Source organism: Pogoniulus pusillus, chromosome W (genome assembly GCF_015220805.1).
Source record: "Pogoniulus pusillus isolate bPogPus1 chromosome W, bPogPus1.pri, whole genome shotgun sequence".
NCBI classification, from domain to species: domain Eukaryota; kingdom Metazoa; phylum Chordata; class Aves; order Piciformes; family Lybiidae; genus Pogoniulus; species Pogoniulus pusillus.
Window position 1 is genome coordinate 7,869,535 of NC_087308.1, and position 19,999 is coordinate 7,889,533.

At 44.5% G+C, this 19,999-nt stretch overlaps 1 protein-coding gene across 4 annotated transcripts in view; it reads right to left on the reverse strand.

Annotated features, from left to right (window-relative positions):
* The window catches only part of LOC135192843 (AN1-type zinc finger protein 5-like), a 129,154-nt gene extending 109,843 nt beyond the window's left edge, over nt 1-19,311 (reverse strand). For 3 of the 4 annotated variants that reach the window (XM_064176228.1, XM_064176226.1, XM_064176229.1), the window contains exons 1-4: nt 18,864-19,311; nt 5,276-5,439; nt 4,283-4,394; nt 3,432-3,529 (exon numbers count right to left, since the gene is read on the reverse strand). In XM_064176228.1, the coding sequence (XP_064032298.1) occupies nt 3,432-3,529; nt 4,283-4,394; nt 5,276-5,432 (367 nt within the window). In that variant the 5' untranslated portion in view covers nt 5,433-5,439; nt 18,864-19,311. The remainder of the gene's footprint in view (nt 1-3,431; nt 3,530-4,282; nt 4,395-5,275; nt 5,440-18,863) is intronic. The other variant, XM_064176227.1, reaches the window with a different exon arrangement.
* Between the last annotated feature and the right edge of the window lie 688 nt (nt 19,312-19,999).

Here is a 19,999-nt window from a genome sequence, read left to right on the forward strand (position 1 = left end):
TATTTCTGTATATAACTGTATATAACTGTATATATTGTAAATAGCTGCTTGTAAATTCTGCTAGCTGTAAATAAATTGCTTCATCTATATTCCCAGAGGTCCGTCTGAGTTAGCTGGGGCAAATACAAAGTGTGGGGGGGCGGGGTAACCCCCAAACCATCACAACATGGGAGGAAATACAATCAGTTTTAGGTATCCTATTTACCATCAAAGAGAGAGGGATGATGACACAAGCGGGAATGACAATATGGGAACACCAGAATCAGAATGCCCCCCCCAGAGATCAGAAATGGCCAAATGTGGATCCCCACTGGGATCATCAGCAACCCCTTGGAAGGTAGAATATGAGAGAACTAAGAACCCTAATAATACAAGGGAAAAAGGAAGTGGTCCCCCAAGGACAGAATATAAACAAAGCCTTTGAGGAAGAACAAGGAAAAGATGAGTCTCCAACATTATGGATGGAAAGGCTGAGAAAGAGTTTACAAATGTACTCAGGAATAGATCCTAATTCGGTGGCAGGGGTTACTCTCCTAAGGACACAATCTGTGGCTAAAGCCTGGGAAGACATTAGAAGGGAACATGAAAAATTGGCGTGCTAGTTTGAAGCAGGCTAGAATGTTTTGGTGAGAAAAAGTAGATAATTAGCTGTGAAAAGGAAAACAATTGTGATGTCAACTTCCCTCACAGTCTTGCTGAGATGTATGGGAACAAGAAGGGAAAACATTCGATAACATTTTCGCCATTTCGTTTTCTCTTTCGGGCTGGGCTTGGACTGAGCTGCATCTCCCTAACCTCACTGCCACTAACCTTGCTCCTTAACCTCTTGGCTGAACCTCTTTTCTTCCTAGGACTGGGGTAAGGTTGAGAGGGGCAGGGGGAAGGTGCAGGGGTGGTTGAGAGCCCCTCCTGGGGACTCAGGTTTCTGGGAGGGGAGTTGTGTTTCTGTATTACTTTTACCTTGTATATTTCTGTCTATAACTGTATATACTGTAAATATCTGCTTGTATATTGTGCTAGCTGTAAATAAATAGCTTCATTTATATTCCCAGAGTCCGGCTGAGTTAGCTGGGGTACCTTCTAAAGTGTGGGGGGGCAGGTAACAGCCAAACCACCACAAATGGAAAATCGGTAGGAGAGTGGATTAGAGAAATTACTTAGAGAAGCCCAGAAACTATAGGTGTGAAGTGGTGCAGAAAAACAGAAAGCAAAAGCTAAGATCCTTGTAGCAGCAGTAAGGGAAGGTCAGAAAGTACAAGCTACAACTAAAGAAGTAAAAGGGATGGGGCCCAAGCAACTTCTGGAGAATCAGAGTGAAAGAGAAAGAGAGCCTCCTGTGTGTTCTTATTGCAATAAAATGGGACATATCCAGAAATATTGCCGCAAAAGGAATTTTCTACAAATCAGATGCTTAAATCCGAACACAGAGAAAGTATTTTGGTCCAGAATTAAAGACAATTGTCCAGACCTAACTATTTAGAACTCTCTGGTTTGCAGAATATAATTGCTAACTGGAGCAAAGTATTATGGGGCTTTAAGTTCAGATTGTAACATGAGAGGCTTCCTGTTGCAGTTGCTGCTTTTGGGTTCCGAGTTTTGGGTGTTGGTTCTTTCCCACAGGGATGTTGGCAATACAGATGGGAGTGGGGTAGCATGCTGGTTTTGTTTTTCTGTTTTATGCTGGCTTGTGTTTTTTTTTCTTTCCTGCATTTCACTGTGTTTTTTCTTCAAGTAGGCTAACCTAAGGTAATTGTGCATTACAATTATGTTATTTTATATTAAGCTCTTTATATCTCGACCCAGAGTCTTTTTGTGTATTACTTTCCCTCAGTTCTGTGTTGGGGGGAAACAGGCAGATTAACCTGTTTACTGTGCATTAACCTGTTACATACAACAAAGTATACAAAATTAGATAACACAAGTTACAAGAAACTGAAATGTGTAAAAATCTCCTCAGTCTCTACGTATCCAAAAAAGAATATAATAAAAGCAACTGTAATTTAGCTAATGTCAAAATTTTAACTTAACTCAAATAGTAAAAAACGGTGTACAAACACTGAGCAATTAACTATCATCTGTATCAGTGGTCTTATTGACAAAGATGCATCCATACAGTGCTGAGTGGTACCTTCTGGAATTTTAAAAACAATCATTTTATCTTCAGTTGTAATGAACAGGTTTTCCTATTAAACATCATCTTATAGTGTTTTAAGATTGTTTCAGAACTGTTAAAATTAACAGTGTTGTCCCGGGTTAGGGCAGATCCCTCCCCCGGGGAGAAATAAACTCATCACAACACAGACCCTTTTTTTTGAAAGTCAGGGAAAGATGAAATTGTATTTCTTATAGTATAACAATGTAAAGAGAGATAATAACTAGAGAAGGAAGAAAAAAAAAACAAATACTATAACCTTAAGGGAGGTGGGGGAGGGGTCAAGCGGCGGCAAAGCATCAGAAGCAGCAGCAGCCAAAACAGCAGCCGGGGAAGATAGGCGCAGCTGAAGCAGCAGAAGCCAGCGGGAGAAGGGGAAGAACAAGCTGTGCTTCTAGACATTAAGCTCTTGATGCTCCAATGAAATTATATTAATTTATCTATTGTTGCTATTATGTGGCCTATCCCTGGAGTGTTCATCTTTCCTCTATGTCTGAGCTAGAGAATCAGCTCAAACGGCCACAAGTGTCAATATCTATAGGTACCAAACAAGTGTATTAAGATATCTATTTGAACTCCTATATAATAAAACATTAATTCAGTCACTCACTAGTAGGTAGGGAAGCAGTCCTTCCCCTCCTCTCACCAATAAATACTTTACACTTCAAAGTTGAAATACTACAGCTACCACCTTCCAGAACAGGAGTAAAACTTTTAAACTGAACATTCTCACTAAGCGATTAATGCCATAAGTATTCTATATCTACAGAATAATGTTTTGGTTATAGCTACTGATTACTGAATTAGTTCAAGAACCTTTAGCAGTCTCTGTTAGCATTTTATATCAAGTATTCCCTTCTCCATTCTCATCCTTCTGTAGAATAGATTTTATTAAGAACTCTGTTCTTCAAATGCAACAAATCATTTTGATTGTCATGAATCAGCAGGAACTGTACTGCTAGATTTTATACAGAAATCAGTACTGACTTAAAAAATTAATATCTGGCACCTAGATAATTAAAGTGTCTTTAAAAAAAAATAAGGTTTGATACACAAAATACTCCTCAAATGTCAACTTTATCTACTAAAATTAAACAAATGTCTGAAAACTATATTCTGCTTCTAGTAATTTTTCTTGATTCTGAGGGTACTAACACTTCAAAAGAATCCATAATTAACAGTTCCTCAAGACTATCACCACAAAGGGATATGTCTATTTAAGAGAAAGTAAATAGTGTCTGTTAAGTCAGTTGTACTCAGTGCTATTCAGCAAACATACCTGGCTTGGTCTCTGTATTTGGTGATACTTTTTCCTCTCTTGAAATGCTCATTTCTGTCATCTGCTGCATTACAGGTGAAGTGGCACCAAACACATTTCTGTTTACATAAAATGAAATGGGTAATTAGTTTTGAGTTCATAATAAGATCTTAAACTGCCAAAATCCATCAATAGGCCATCTGATAAGTTATTATTGATACACCCTCCTGACCTGTAATTCTATCTCTTCCCTAGAAGAAACTAGGTAATCTGTAGCAAATATATCCCCAGATAAACCAGAAATGTCCTTGTAAATTCAGTAGCCCAGCACCAAACATTAATTAGTTCTCATATATAAAGATTTATAATGCACTATCAGGTGCACTGTCCCTCTTTCTCTACAGAAACTCACTGTAAAAGGGCAAGGTTATTGCACTATTTAAGTTTTTATACACTCACAGTTCATTCAGATCTCAAAATAATATTTTCATCTGGTGAAGGGCCTAGAGAACAAGTCTTATGAGGAGTGGCTGAGGGAACTGGGGTTTAGTCACTCTCTACGACAGCCTGAAAGGAGGTTGAAGTGAGTTGGGGGTCAGTCTCTTCTCAGAAATAACAAGCGATAGGACAGGTTGCATCAGGGGAGGTTTAGATTGAACGTTAGAAAAAACTTCCTCACCAAAAGGGTTGTCAAGCATTGGAACAAAATACCCAGGGAAGTGGTTGAGTCATCATCCCTGGAGACATTTAAAAGATGCGTGACCATGGTGCTTAGGGACGTAGATTAGTGGTGGACTTGGCAGCGTTAGGTTTACTGTTGCACTCAATGATCTCAAGTGTCTTTTCCAATCTAAATGATTCTATTATCTTACCTTGACTTTTCAGATGTGCTACTAGCAGTACCTTCACAGTTGTTTAAGCTAGTGTCTGCTCTCGGTACAGATGCAGAGTCTGAGGTAGAACTGTTTGAACCACTAGCTGCCCCTATATAACAAAAATTTGAGAAGTTAATTATAAGCTGTGCTAGTTTGAAGCTAGCTAGAATGTTTTGGTGAGAATTAGATTACAGGCTGTGGAAGGAAAACAATGGTGATGTCTACTTCCCTCATAGGCTTGCTGAGATGTATAAGAACAAGAATCAAAACATAGATAAGGCACTACTCCTGCTGGGGAGCTCCGAGCTGCATCTCTCTCTCTAACCTCTCTGCCGTTTCTTTGATTAATCCACTTTGCTTCCTAACCCCCTGGCCAAACCTCTATTCTTCCTTGGGACTGGGGTAAGGTTGAGAGGGAGGGGGAGAAGGTTGGAAGCCCCTCCTGGGGACTCAGGTTTTCTGGGAGGGCTGTTGTGTTTCTGTATTACCTTTTACCTTTCTGTATATAACTGTATATACTGTAAATATCTGCTTGTATATTGTGCGAGCTGTAAATAATAAGCTTCATATAATTTCCAGAGCCGGCTGAGTCTAGTCTGGGTGATTTCCAAAGTGCGGGGGGGTGGGGAACACCCAAACCATCACATAAGCATAGAATACAAGTTAGTCAAGTAGTTTTGCGCAGTTATGAACCATTTTCAATCACTCCTCATTGTACTGCATCATCTTAAAGACAGACTATATTGTTAATGACCAAAATACAGGGATTGTACAAGAATACACTTATAGCAGAGGGTAAGTAGAAATGTAAATCAAGGCTCAACACCAAATTGGTCAGAATATATTACACAAAAATGCATTTTTATTTTTACTGTGATTTAAAGTATTACTTTCTTTAATATTCTCCTGAAATACATTTTGCAATTACTCTTATCACCTATACATGATAATTTCAAGACAAAAAATAAAATAAAATGAAAAGACTCAAACCTTTACCCATTGGGCTGATTCTACCACTATTCTGCTGTCGCTGAAGATGCTCTTTGTAGCAAACAGAACACATCCCATTTGTCCTAGGATTTCCATAAAATCCACATCCTGTACTACACAGCATGGGCCCTGGGGTCTGGTTTGTCTCCTGAGCCATTTCAATGCTGTAAATAAAACCAAGAACTGCATTAGGAACTGGCATTTCACCAAAATCGATGATAGGGCTATAGAATTAAAGTAGATCTGTTTATCTTGCTCACAAAAAGTAATATCAGTATTTTAAAGATAGCTATACGAATGTTAATATATTGTTTGATACTTCAACTGTATTGGTAAGTAATATCATTATGAACCTCCAAGAGAGATTAAAAGTGTTATAGTGTAGTGGGTTGACTTTGGCTGAATGCCAGGTACTCACCAAGCTGCTCTATCATTCCCTCTCCTCTGGATGAAGGAAGAAAAACATGATGAAAGTCTCATGGGTCAAAATAAGCACAGGGAGAGATCACTCAACAATTACCATCACAGCCAAAATAGACTCTACTCTGAGAAATTAATTTAATTTATTGCCAATCAAATCAGAGTAGGATGCTGAGAAATAAGATCAAATCTTAAAACACCTTTCCTTCCACCCATTCCTTCTTCTCAGCATCAACTTCACTCCAAACTTCTCTACCTTCCCTCTCTTTCCCCTGTGAGCTGCACAGTGAATGAGAGTTGAGGTCAGTTCATCACACGTTTTCTCTTCTGCTCCTTCCTCCTCACACTCTTCTGTTCAAGCATGAGGTCCCTCCCATAGGAGACAGTCCTCCACAAACTTCTCCAACATGAGGTGGCTGACATTCGCTCTATTTGACATAGGGGAAGCTTCTGGCATCTTCTCACATCTCAGAAGCCACTTATTCGGACATACCTCTCAACAAATTGCAGTTTTACAGTCATACATCAGCCAATGGATGCAACAGAAAATCTAAGACATAAGAAAAATTACTGTAGCTATGTTATTATAATACGAATAGAGACAGGTATACTCAGAGCATAGCTTCAACCAAGAAAATGCAGCATCATGAGGTAGTCACCTCAAACACATTTTCATTTCTATTTCACAGCAAGGACAGAAAACAATTTGCTATTATCAGACATCGAAGAAGGGTCAGAAGGATGATTCAGGGAACTACAGGCCTGTCAGTCTGACCTCAGTGCCAGGAAATGGTATGAAACAGGTCATCCTGAGTGCCATCATGTGGCACATACAAGACAACCGGGCAATCAGGCCCAGTCAGCATGAGTGCATGAAAGGCAGGTCCTGTCTGACTAATATGATCTTCTACAATAAGATCTGCCTAGTGAATGAGGGAAGGACTGTAGCCATTGTCTACCTGGACTTCAGTAAAGCCTTTGACACTGTCTCCCACAGAATTCTCCTTCAGAAACTCATGGCACGTGGCTTGGATAGGTGCACTCTGCACTGGATGAAAAACTAGCTGGCTGGCCAGGCAGGCCCAAAGAGTGGTGGTGAATGGAATTAAATCTGGCTGGCACCCAGTCAGTAGTGGTGTCCCCCAGGGTTCAGTACTGGGGCCTCTCCTCTTTAATATAATGATCTGGATGAGGGGATTAAGTGCAACCTCAGTAAGTTTGCAGATGACACCAAACTTCTAGAGGGTAGGAAAGCTTTACAGTGGGATCTGGACAGGTTAGACTGATGGACCAAGGCTAATTGTATGAAGTTCAACAAGGCCAACTGCCAGGTGCTGCACCTTGGGTCACAATAACTCCATAGTAAGCTACGGACCTGGGGATGTGTGGTTGGAAAGCTGAAACTTGAAGAGGGACCTGAGTGTATTGATTGACAGTCAACTGAATATGAGTCATCAGTGTGCCCAGGTGACCAATGGCATCCTGGCTTGTATTAGAAACATGGTGGCCAGCAGGAACAGGGAGGCAATCACATCCTGTACTCAGCACTGTTGAGGCCACACCTCAAACATTGTGCTCAGTTCTAGGCCCCTCACTACAGGAAGGACATTGAGGCGCTTGAGCATGTCCAGGGAAGGGCAACAAGGCTTGTGAGGGGCCTGGAGCACATGTCCTACAAGGAATGTCTGAGGGAGTTAAGGTTGTTCAGTCTGGAGAAAAGAATTCTGAAGGGAGACCTTATCACTCTCCGGAACTACCCAAAGGGAGGTTGCAGTGAGGAGGGGGCCAGCCTCTTCTCCCTGATGACAAGTGACAGGATGTCATGGAGGGGTATTCTGCCACCTACACCAATTGTGGCGGAGGGGAGAAATTAATTAATTAATGTAAGAGGATATTTATAAAAAAAATATATATATATATTAACTTCAGTATTTTCAACTCTTGCCACCCCCAATCACTGAACTTTAATATTAATATTTGTTCTACACGGTTATGAAGACATTATGGGAATATATATATCAAACATTAACTATTATAACAACTAACATACATTCAAACTATTAACAGAGAGAGTTTTCCCCGTGGCTTAATGGCACTTGAGGTCTACATACTATTTGCCCAGCAGAGTGGGCTGAAAACTGGTAGAAGGTGATAGAAATTACAGAGGCATTAATTTACTTACAATTCTGATTAATCAATAATCACCCTCCGGGGCTACATCACAGCCTATGCCTAGTGTCCAATTCTTCAGGGTCTCTGCCTGTGGACTTTAAGGCTGGAATCCTTCGGCTTCAGGGGAAATGACAGTCTCTGACCTTATGCTGCTGGATTCTTCTGGATGTTCTCTCCAGGGATATGTAGGCAGGATCTCAGGTGCAGAGGCATGCCGTGCTCTTTGAGCACGAGTCTGACACTGGTTACTCAGGCTGATCGAATGCAGGCAGGCAAGCAAGCAATGTGGGGGAGCAAACACGTGAGCCTGTGTACCCCTATTTATTAAATGTGGGCTGAGAATTAATAGCCCATTGGTCACTAGAATGACCAATCAGGTTGGCAGTCAGCCAAACCTTACCATACTAGGCAAAAACTGCAGGCCTGGACTCCAAATATGGCAATCATGTGGGCCTAGCACTAGGCAGGCACGAGCTGGCCATGTGGGGACTTACACAATCAGGTGTCCTGGGTAACTGACTTTATGGCACCAGGTCTGTTGTGCCCCTTTGTGCTCGTTTACACCTGGTAGGGCATGGCATATATAAGCCTGCTTTTGGGCCTACAGGCCCTCCACAACACAGGACTAGAGGAAATGGTATCAAGCTGCACTAGGAAAGGTTTAGCCTGGATATTAGGAAATACTTATTCACTGAAAGGGTTATCAAACATTGGAATGGTCTGCCCAGGGCGGTGGTGGAGTTGCTGTCCCTGGGGCTGTTCAGTGTGTGGACCTGGCACTTAGGGACATGGCTTAGTGTTGGCCCTTTAGTGCTGGGTTGAGGAGTGGACTGCATGACCTTTGAGGTCTCTTCCAACCAGATATATTCTGTGATTATTCTCTCACAACCTTACAAATACATTTCCCAAGCTCTTCTATACCCAAAAGGACAAATTCTTTACCCCTCAGAGATGTCCCTGTTTAACCTTGACCTCCCAATAAAAAAACCGAGCTATTTTATTCAATGTGTTAACTCAAATAGTAACTTACATCACTGCCTGTGGTGGGTTTTGAGAAAATTATCCCCCAAATAAAATTTACCAGACAAGCTCAGATGGTTTGGAAGTAAGATAAAGCTATATTTTACAGCAAGCTGGATTTACAAGCATGTATACAAAATATATTTACATATATTTACAATTATATACAATTATTTACAATTTAGAAATTATACAGAAATCAAATCGTCCCCTGCCAGGGTTTGAGCAGAACTGAGCAGTCTGAAAAATAAGAACAGGCAGGGTAATGCTAAGGTCACTCTGATAAGAAGCACAGCTGCACGGAAGCAACCTTGGGAAGGCTAGCAGAGAAGCTGAGAAAGTTAGCCGCTATCTGTTGGGGTACGGAGGCTGGCGAGAGGCAAGATCGGGGTACTGACGACTCGAGACAGCAGCTTCTAGGCATCAGTGCATCAGTACGATTTATTAAGGCAATACAGCGGTTTATATAGCCCCCAGAGGGGGTGTGCACAACCAGCCTGGGGCTGGCAGAAGTGGACAGTACAGATTGGCCCCAAGTTATGTGTAAGACAGAGATAGGTTACCCTGTGGTAAACAACCTGTGGTCCCCACCCAGGGTGCTGGCAGGGGTCAGCCCCCTGGAGCTGTGCCTGCCTCAGGGGCGGGCAGATTCCACCCCCTGGCAGCTGTGTGTGGGTTGCTCACTGTTCTCAGCCTAGCTCCTTGGGAACTTGCAAGGCTCCAAGGACATCTCCCATCACAGGGCCTGATGTTTACATACCATACCTCGTTGCAGGAGAAATTCTCCCACAGCTATCTGTAGCTGAGCTGTGCGAGGGGGCCTTGAAGTGGGGCAGGCTGGTCAGCCCTGGGAACAACTGAATGTTGCTGTTAGCGGAGCCTATCAAAAGTACACATGCATGTACCGAATCCACTATATAAGTACCTCTCTTAGTTTCAATAAATGGATTGACCTTCTATGTATCATATTGGTATAAGCTTGTGTCTTTCCGGTCTCCCACACGGATCTGGAGAAACCCAGCACTCCCCTCTTGGACAAAAGAAAGCCCAGAAGAGGCCAAGGCCACATTCTTCTCTTTCCCCCTGACAAAAAACCAGGAAAAGGTTAGTACACGGTATGGAGGAGTCAGAGAGGTGAAGGAACAGCAACAGAGCCAGCACCCAAGAGCGCAAAATTGTTTATACATTGCCATTTTATCCCTCTTAGCAAACCAATGAATGATACAGACTTTATCATTATTATTCTTTTTACAACCAATGCTCATTCAATTCTGTATTCAAAAGAATGTCCAGAAAGTTCCTCTGTCTTGTTTATAATTTAGAACCAAAATAGAGCATTGGCTCTTAGACTGCTACACTGACCTTCACAGGTAGTGGCAAACTTACCCAGCTAAACGGGGAACATAAATATTTATTATTATTAAAGTTAGAAAATCTCATAACTAAAACATCTGTTTAGTTCCAAATTGCAGCTAAGCTTAGGCATAGTCAACATCAATAATAATGGATATTTAATTATTTGAATTATCAATATAACTAAGCTCTTTCTTGCACACCAAGTGCACTTCCAATAAACTACAATTGAATCATAACGCTTATGCATTTCACACAGTGCATAATAAATTAACGAGTTATAGAATCATAGGTTGGAAGAGACCTTTGAGATCATGTCCAACCTCTCACCTCAAGTTCACAATCCCATGACTACTGCTAAACCACTACCACTAAATCGTGCCCCTCAGCACCACATCCACATGTCTTTTAAATACCTCCAGGGATGGTGATTCCACCATCTCCCTGGGTAGCCTGTTCCAATTCTTGATAACCTTTTCTGTGAAGAAACTATTTTTAATATCGAACCTGAACATCTTTTGACACAACGTGAGTCTATTTCTTCTTGTCCTGTCACTTGTTGCATGTGAGAAGAGATTGACCCCCACCTTGCTCTAGCCTCCTTTCAGGTAGTCGTAGAGGGTGATGAGGTCTCCCCTCAGCCTCCTCTTCTGAAGACTAAACAACTGCAGTTCCCTCAGCCAGTCCTCATAAGACTTGTGTTCAAGGCCCTTTGCCAGCTTGGTTGCTCTTCTTTGGACACACTCTATCACCTCAATGTCCTTCTTATAGTGAGGGACCTCAAACTGAACACAGTATTCAAGGTGTGGTCTCAACAGTGTTGAGCAGAGGGGCACAATCACACCCCTAGACCTGCTGGCTACACTATTCCTAATGCAAGCCAGGATGCCATTGGCCTTCTTGGCCACCTGAGTACACTGCTGGCTCATGTTCAGCCAGCCATCAATCAACACCCCCAGGTCCCTTTCTGTCAAGCAGCTCTCCAGCCACTCATCCTCAAGCCTGTAATGTTGCATGCAGTTGTAGCCCAAGTGCATCACTTGACACTTGACCTTGTTGAATCTCATACTATTAGCTTCAGCCTATCTATCTACTCTACTCTGCCCTGGTGAGACCTCATCTTGAATACTGTATTCAGTTTTGGGCTCCCCAGTTTAAGAGGGACAGGGATCTGCTGGAGAGGGTCCAGCAGAGGGCTATGAGGATGATTAGGAGATAGGAGGGCATGGCTTATGAGGAGAGGCTGAGGGACCTGGGGCTTTTTAGTCTGGAGAAAAGAAGACTGAGAGGGGATTTGATAAATGCTTATAAGTATCTGAGGGCCAGCCAGGAAGGGGGGGACAGGCTCTTTTCACTTGCTCCCTGTGATAGGACAAGGAGCAATGGGTGTAACTTGCAGAAAAAGAGGTTCTGCCTCAACACAAGGGGGAACTTCTTTACTGTAAGGGTGTGCTAGTTTGAAGCAGGGTAGAATGTTTTGGTGAGAAAAAGTAGATAATTGGCTCTGAAAGGAAAACAATGGTGATGTCTCCTTCCCTCAGAGTCTCACTAAAGAAGAATGTAAACATTAGATAACACTTTCGCCATTTTGTCTTCACTTTCGGGCTGGGCTTTGGCTGAGCTGCATCTCCTTAACCTCACTGCCACTAACCTTGCTCCTTAACCTCTTGGTTGAAACCTCTATTCTTCTTTAGGACTGGGGTAAGGTTGAGAGGGGCAGGGGGAAGGTGCTGGGGTGGTTGAGAGCCCCTCCTGGGGACTCAGGTTTCTGGGAGGGGAGTTGTGGTTCTGTATTATTTTTACCTTGTATATTTTTGTATATTTCTATATATATTGTAAATAGCTGCTTGTATATTGTGCTAGCTGTAAATTAATAGCTTCATTTATATTCCCAGAACCGGCTGAGTCTAGTTTGGGTACCTTCTAAAGTGTGGGGGGGCGGGTAACACCTAAACCACCACAAAGGGTCACAGAGCACTGGAACAGGCTCCCCAGGGAGGTCGTGGAGTCTCCTTCTCTGGAGACTTTCAAGGCCTGTCTGGATGTGTTCCTCTGTGATCTGTGTTAGATAGTATTGTCCTGCTCCAGCAGGGGGGTTGGACTCAATGATCTCTTTGGGTCTCTTCCAACCCCTAACATCCTGTGACCCTGTGATCTCTCTGCAGAGCCTTCCTGCCTTCTAGCAGATCGACAGGTCCACCCAACTTGGTGTTGTCTGCAACTTGATCCCATCATCCAAATTACTAATAAAGACATTAAACAGAACTGGCCCAATACTGAGTCCTGGGAAACACCACTTGTAACTGGCCACCAGCTGGATTTAACTCCATTCACCACCACTCTTTGGGCCCAGACATTCAGCCAGCTTTTCACCTGGGAAAGCGTGTGCCTGTCCAAGCCATGAGCAGACAATTTCTCCAGGAGGATGCTGTGGGAAACTGTGTCAAAGGCCTCACTAAAGTTCAGGCAGATAACATCAACAGCCCTTCCCTCATCCACTAGGCGGGTCACCTTGTCATAAAAAGCAATTAGATTGGTCAAACAGGATTTGCCTTTCATAAATACATGCTAACTGGGCACAGTCATCTTGTTGTCCCATGCACAACACATGAGGTCACTCAAGATTGTCTGCTCCATGATTTTCCCTGACACTGAGGTTAGACTGACAGGCTTGTGATTTTGATATGGGAAAAGGGTTAGAGAACATAGAGTGTAGGAACCTAGTTAAATCATTAACTATGTGAGCACTGATATAAACCATCATCAATCAGATAAACACAAAGGAGGTGGGTTAAGCTTGAAAGGGTCTTGAAACACTCTCATGGAAAAGAAGAATACTGTATTCAAAGATGAGAACATTGGAGACTCCAGCCAAGAATGTGAGCCACAACTGATGCCAGGTGGACAAAAGGTAGAGAGGTCAGAGCGAGGAAGACGTGGACCTTCCTCCCAAAGACCCCAAAAGGTGACCACCAGGTGACAATGTACATGCATAAAGAAGTGGGATATTATGGAAATAAGTTCCAGGAACTGATTGTAATAACTCCACCTATTCCCAGAACTAATTGTAATAACCCTACCCATGTACTGAATATGTATGACTTTGTAGTATAAACATTTCACCTGAACAAGGTGAAGGTGTGCAAGGGCTTTAGAGGATGACCTCCCCTTGTCACCCAGCGCTGATTAAACATATCTTTCCTGATAACACTCTGCATGTTGTGAGGTCTCATTTTCCATAAGTCAATTTCCTGGATCCTCCTTCTGGCACTTCTTCTAGATGAGCATCACATTTGCTAATCTCCAGTCTACTGTGACCTCACTGGTTAGCCAGGACTGCTGAAACATGATGAAAACTGGCTTGACAAGCACTTCTGCCAGCTCCTTCAGCATCCTTGGTGGGATCCCCTCTGGTCCCATACACTTGTGTGTGTCTAAATGGTGCATCAAGTTGCAAACTATTTGTCTTGGAGCATGGGGGCCCCCTTCCTTGTCTAGTATCTCAGGGGGCTGGGTACCCAGAGAATGACTACTCCTGTTACCTCCCTAGTGGAGGGAGGTGACCCAAGAAGCAGGAGGAATAGATACAGGCCCCTGTTAGGAGAGGCAAGAGAAACCCCTCATGGCCCCCTTCACCTTCTCAGTTGCCCTTGCACAAGTATGGGGCACTGGAAGCTGAGGGTGAGGCAAATGAGAAGACAGAAGAGACACCATCTGGGGAGGCTGTCTGAAACAAATCAGTCTCCCCTTCACATCAGGACTTGCACCCCTAAAAAAAAGAGGAGGGTAATTGTTATTGTCAATTCCCTTCTGAGGGGAACAGAAGGCTCCATATGTCAGCCAGATCCTTCCCACAGGGAAGTCTGCTGCCTCCCTGGGGCCCAGGTCAGAGATGTTACTAGGAGGCTCCCTAGTCTAGTACAGCCCTCTGATTACTATCCCTTACTAATTATGCAGGTGGGGAGCAATGAGGTCAAAACCAGAAGTCCAAAAGTAATTAAAAGGAACTTCAAGGCACTGAGGAGACTGGTTGAAGGATTGGGGACACAGGTAAATTTTTCATCAGTACCCTTAGTTGCAGGAAGCAATACTAAAAGATACAGAAAATTGTGCATGATTAGCAAGCAGCTGAGAGGCTGGTGCCACCAACAGAATTTGGGGGTTTTGATCTTGGGGAACTTTATATGGCACCAGGTCTGCTAGCAACAGATGGAGTACATCTGTCTCAGAGGGGGGAAAAGATCCTAGCACATGAGTTGGCAGGGCTCATTGAAAGGGCTTTTAAACTAGGCTTGGAGGGGGAGTAGGTTAAAACAAGGTGCACTAGAGATGAGCCTAAGGACAGCCTTCAGTCTGCCATTTTATTTGAGGTGGGAGATGGTGACAATACCAAAATTGTCTGTGACAAGTGGCAGGAAAACACACCAGGGTTGGAAGGATGGGGTGATAGTAAGGGCCTTCAACCTGGTGCCCTGAAGCATGCTGTGAACACTGAAGCAAAGGCAAAGTCTTACACAGATGAGCAAGGGGCCTCTGAGGTAATAGGAGACAGGAGGGTAGCTCCCATGAAATGCCTTGGGGGAACATTGGCATGCCTCTCTAAGAAAGTGACATGGCTGGCAGCCCAGCTGAAGTGCCTCTACACCAATGCATGCAGCATGGGCAATAAACAGGAGGAGTTGGAAGCTACCCTGCTACAGGAAATCTATGACATAATGGCAATTACGGAAACTTCTTGAGATTAATCCTATGACTGGAGTGTGGCTATCAGTGGTGTGCTAGTTTGAAGCAGGCTAGAATGTTTTGGTGAGAACTAGATTACAGGCTAGGAAAGGAAAACAGTGGTGATGTCTGCTTCACTCACAGTCTTGCTGAGATGTATGGGAACAAGAAATAAAAACATTTGATAACCACTCTCACCATCACTCTTGCTGGGGCTGCTGGCTGATCTGCATCTCTCTAACCTCACCCTCCATTTTGGGCTAACCCACTTTCCTTCTTAACCTCTGGCCGAACCTCTATTCTTCCTTGGGACTGGGGTAAGGTTAAGAGGGGTAGGGGGAAGGTGCAGGGGTGGTTGAGAGCCCCTCCTGGGGACTCAGGTTTCTGGGAGGGGAGTTGTGTTTCTGTATTACCTTTTACCTTGTATATTTCTGTATATAACTGAATATACTGTAAATATCTGCTGGTATATTGTGCAAACTGTAAATATAAGCTTCATTCATATTTCCAGCGCCTGCTGAGTCTAGTCTAGGTGATTTCTGAAGTGGGGGGGGGGGGGTGCGGGGAACACCCAAACCATCACAAATGGCTACAAGCTGTTCATAGAATCAGACAATCATAGAATCAACCAGGTTGGAAGAGACCTCCAAGATCATCCAGTCCAACCCACCACCCAGCCATTGGCTCTCTTGGCCACCTAGGCACACTGCTGGCAAGCAGTGTTAGCAGGCAACACGGCCTGCAACATCCAACTTGTCAGCTTCGCCTCTGTGCCTGGGAAGATCATTAAACAGATCCTCCTAGATGCCATTCTAAGGCACATGGAGGTGATCCAAGACAGCCAGCATGGCTTGACTAGGGGCAAAACCTGCTTGACTAATCTAGTGGCTTTCTATGATGGCGATTATGTCATTAAATAAGGGACAACCTATGGATGTGATCTATCTTGACTTCCACAAGGCCTTTGACATGGTCCCCACAGTATCCTAATCACCAAGTTGGAAAGATACAGATTTGATGGGTGGGACTGTTCAGTGGATAAGGAATTGGCTGGATGGTCACATCTAGAGGGTAGTGCTCAATAGCTTGAAGTCCAGGTGGAAATTGGTGGTAAGTGGTAGCCCTCAGAGGGTCTGTACTGGAACTTGTACTGTTTAATATTTTTATTAGTGATACAGACAGTGGGATTGCGTGCACCATCAACAAGTTTGCAGATGATACCAAGCTGTGTAGTGCTGTCAATATGCCAGAGGGATGGGATGTCATCCAGAGGGACCTGGACAAGCTGGAGAGGTGGGCCCAGGTGAACCTCATGAGGTTCAACAAGAGCAAGTGCAGGGTTCTGCACCTGTGCCAGAAGAATCCTCGCTATCAATACAAATGGAGAGATGAGGTGATAGAAAGCAGCCCTGTGGAAAAAGACTTGGGGGTGCTGATGGACGAGAAGGCAAATCACATCCTGGACTGCATCAAGAGAGGTGGTTCTATTGCTTTGCTCTGGTGAGACCTCACCTAGAGTACTCTGTTCAGGTCTGGAGCCCTCAATATAGGAAGGACATGCACATGATAGAGCAGGTCCAGAGGAGGGCTATGAAAATGATCAGGGGGTTGGAGCACCTCTGCTTTGATGACAGGCTGAGGGAGCTGGGATTGTTCAACCTGGAGAAAACAATGCTCTGGTGAGACCTAATAGTATCACAGTATCACCAAGGTTGGAAGAGACCTCATAGATCATCAAGTCCAAGCCTTTACCACAGAGCTCAAGGCTAGACCATGGCACCAAGTGCCACATCCAATCCTGCCTTGAACAGCTCCAGGGACGGAGACTCCACCACCTCCCCGGGCAGCCCATTCCAGTATCCAATGACTCTCTTGGTGAAGAACTTTCTCCTCACCTCGAGCCTAAATTTCCCCTGGCGTAGCTTGAGGCTGTGTCCTCTCGTTCTGGTGCTGGCCACCTGAGAGAAGAGAGCAACCTCCTCCTGGCCACAACCTCCCCTCAGGTACTTGTAGACAGCAATGAGGTCACCCCTGAGCCTCCTCTTCTCCAGGCTAAACAATCCCAGCTCCCTCAGCCTCTCCTCGTAGGGCTTGTGCTCAAGGCCTCTCACCAGCCTCGTCGCCCTTCTCTGGACACGCTCAAGCATCTCAATGTCCCTCCTAAACTGGGGGGCCCAGAATTGAACACAGTACTCAAGGTGTGGTCTAACCAGTGCAGAGCACAGGGGCAGAATGACCTCCCTGCTCCTGCTGACCACACCATTCCTGATGCAGGTCAGTATGCCACTGGCTCTCTTGGCCACCTGGGCACACTGTTGGCTCATGTTCAGTGACCTTCCAGTACCTGAAGCGGGCCTACAAGAAGGATGGAGAGATACTGTTTACAAAGGCCTGTGGTGATAGGAAAAGGGAAAATGGCTTCAAACTAGAGAAGAGCAGATATAGATTGAATGTTAGGAACAAGTTCTTTACTATGAGGGTGGTGGAACACAGGAACAGGTTGCCCAGGGAAGTGGTGGCTTGACAGGGCTCTGGGCAACCTGATCTAGCTGAGGATGCCCCTTGTGACTTCAGAGGGTGTTGGACTAGATGACCTTCTGAGATCACTTCCAACCCAGACCATTCTATGATTCTAAAGACTGAGGCAAATAAGGCATTGAGTAACTCAGCTCCTTCCTCATCCTTTGTCACTCCATTTCCTCCTGCATTCATTAAAGGATGGATTTTCCTTAGCTCTCCTTCTGCTGTTGATGTAATTATAGAAACATCTTTCACAGCAGTAGCCAGATTAAGTTCAAGCTGGGCTTTGGCCCTTCTAATTTTCTCCCTATAGTGTCTCACCACATCTTTATAGTACTCCTGAGTGGCCTGCCCCTTCTTCCAAAGGTGATAAACTCTCCTCTTATTCCTGATCTCTAGCCAAAGCTCACTATTCAGCCATGCAGGTCTCCTTCCTGGCCGGCCTGTCTTTCAGGACATTGGGATGGCCTGTTCCTGTGCCTTCAAGACTTCATTCTTATAATGTCCAGCCCTCCTCAACTCCTTATCTTAATATAATGAAAGGGAATACAAATGCAAACCAATTTTATATATTTTTCAATAATAAAACCTTGGAATAGAGTCAGTGATGGGGCTAAAGTATATGGTTAAAAAGGTACTTATTTATCTGGATATCCTCAGCTAGAAAATGGACCACAATAAAAAAACAAGACAAACAAAAACAAACAGCAAGGATGCTTAAGGTATATGCCTCTCTAACAGTGCTCTAGGTGAAGCAAAAAGACGAAGCAAATGCAATGAATCCAAATCAGTCATTTCCAAATGACAGTTAAATGCACCTCAATTAATCAGACACGCTGTCAAGTGCTCAAAGCACGGTATGTTTCTATCGCCTCCCCCGACATCGGAACACAAAAGACATGGAGATTGCCGGGCTAAGGAACAAAAAAACAAACAAACAAAAAAGGAGGTGTGGGGGTGTGGGCCAGACCGGAAATGTGGAGTCCCGGTCCGGGCACTGCTCTTCGCACCGGAGCCTCTCACAAACCTCTGAATCACGTTCGGCATGTGATGCCGCAAGGCTCCTCTCGTCGTCCATTACCCCCTCTACAAGCGAGAGCTGCGGAAACCTCATTGTCTTTCTCCCTTTGTGTGCCCTACTAAGGGGGGAATGGGGTGTGCGCCAATCTGGCCCACAGCTTCCCTCCGCAGCATCCGCCGCGTCAGTGAGAGGAAGGAGACCGCCGAGGGATACGAGAGACGCCCTGCTTCCCCACTCGTCGCGGAAGGCAGTAAAAAAGCCGCGGGGAGTCTCAAGCGCCCCCCAAGCTGTTTCTCCGCACTAACAGCTCTCAGAAACAGAGCCTACATCTTTCCCAGCCGCCACTCAGCGCCCGCGTACCTGTTCGTGGAGAGGGGGGAATGGAGCGAGAAACCCCACAGACGATGCCAAAGACGCTGCAGGTGGCTCTGGACTGTTTCTGGAGAGCGAAGATCAAGAAGGTGGCGGCGCCACTACCGCTTCCCTTCTGCGGCAGCAACGCGGAACAAGACGCGCTACACGCAGAAGAACGAAAGGAAGGCGCAAGAAAGAGGAAGGGTGGAAGTAGGAAGAACATGAAACTGCCGGTCCGCTCCGCCTCCTCCTGGCTACTGCTAAAGCCTGCACGCTCACCGCGCGGAGACGGCTAGGGAGGAGGAATTAGAGAACGAGGCACACGCGAGGTGACTCACGGTACCACCGCCATCACCTGCAGAATCACCAATCTCCCCCTCATCGAGACTGGAGACTATACAGGAATGGACAAAGACTCTGCATAGTCAGAGAACGTCGTCTGCCCTCCAGGGGGGCGAGGAAGCGGAAGAAGCAGTGACCACCGTCTCACGCGGCTTCACCCCGCCCACAGGAACGGAACAGAACAGGGCAATGCGTAAGGGGAGAGAAGAAACAAAGCCCTAATAACAGACGCCTCCAACCCTAGTCATAGAATCATAGACTCATTTGGTTGGAAGAGAGCTTTCAGGTTATCAAGTCCAACTTTATTGGATGTGACTACCAATAAACATAGGGTCAACTTGAGATCTAAACCTTGACTTGCATTCAGATTTGCAAATTAACTTCTCAGGTCGCTGAACCAAAGATTAAATGTGCATGTCCAAACTTTGTATCAGATTTTGCGCCTATTGGATATTGATAAAACTGCACGTTCAGATGATGTAACACTGACCTAGATAGGTAAGAGAGACAGAAAGGTTACGTTGATGTGGAGAGGGAGTTAGAAGGGTGTGCAAATCTGGAGAGCAAAGGAAGAGATAAAGCTTGTTATTTCAGACTTGCTCACTGTGGGAGCATCAAAGGGTAGCTTAAGTTTCAAAACACCATTAGGTATAGGAGAATGATTGTTTCATCATAGTAAATTAAGGATAATGAAAATATTTTAAAGTTGATATTTCTAGGAAATGGAAGATAAACATAACATGCTTACATTAATACATGTATCTTAGGAATAGACCATCTGAAAAATTCAAAGCTGCTTT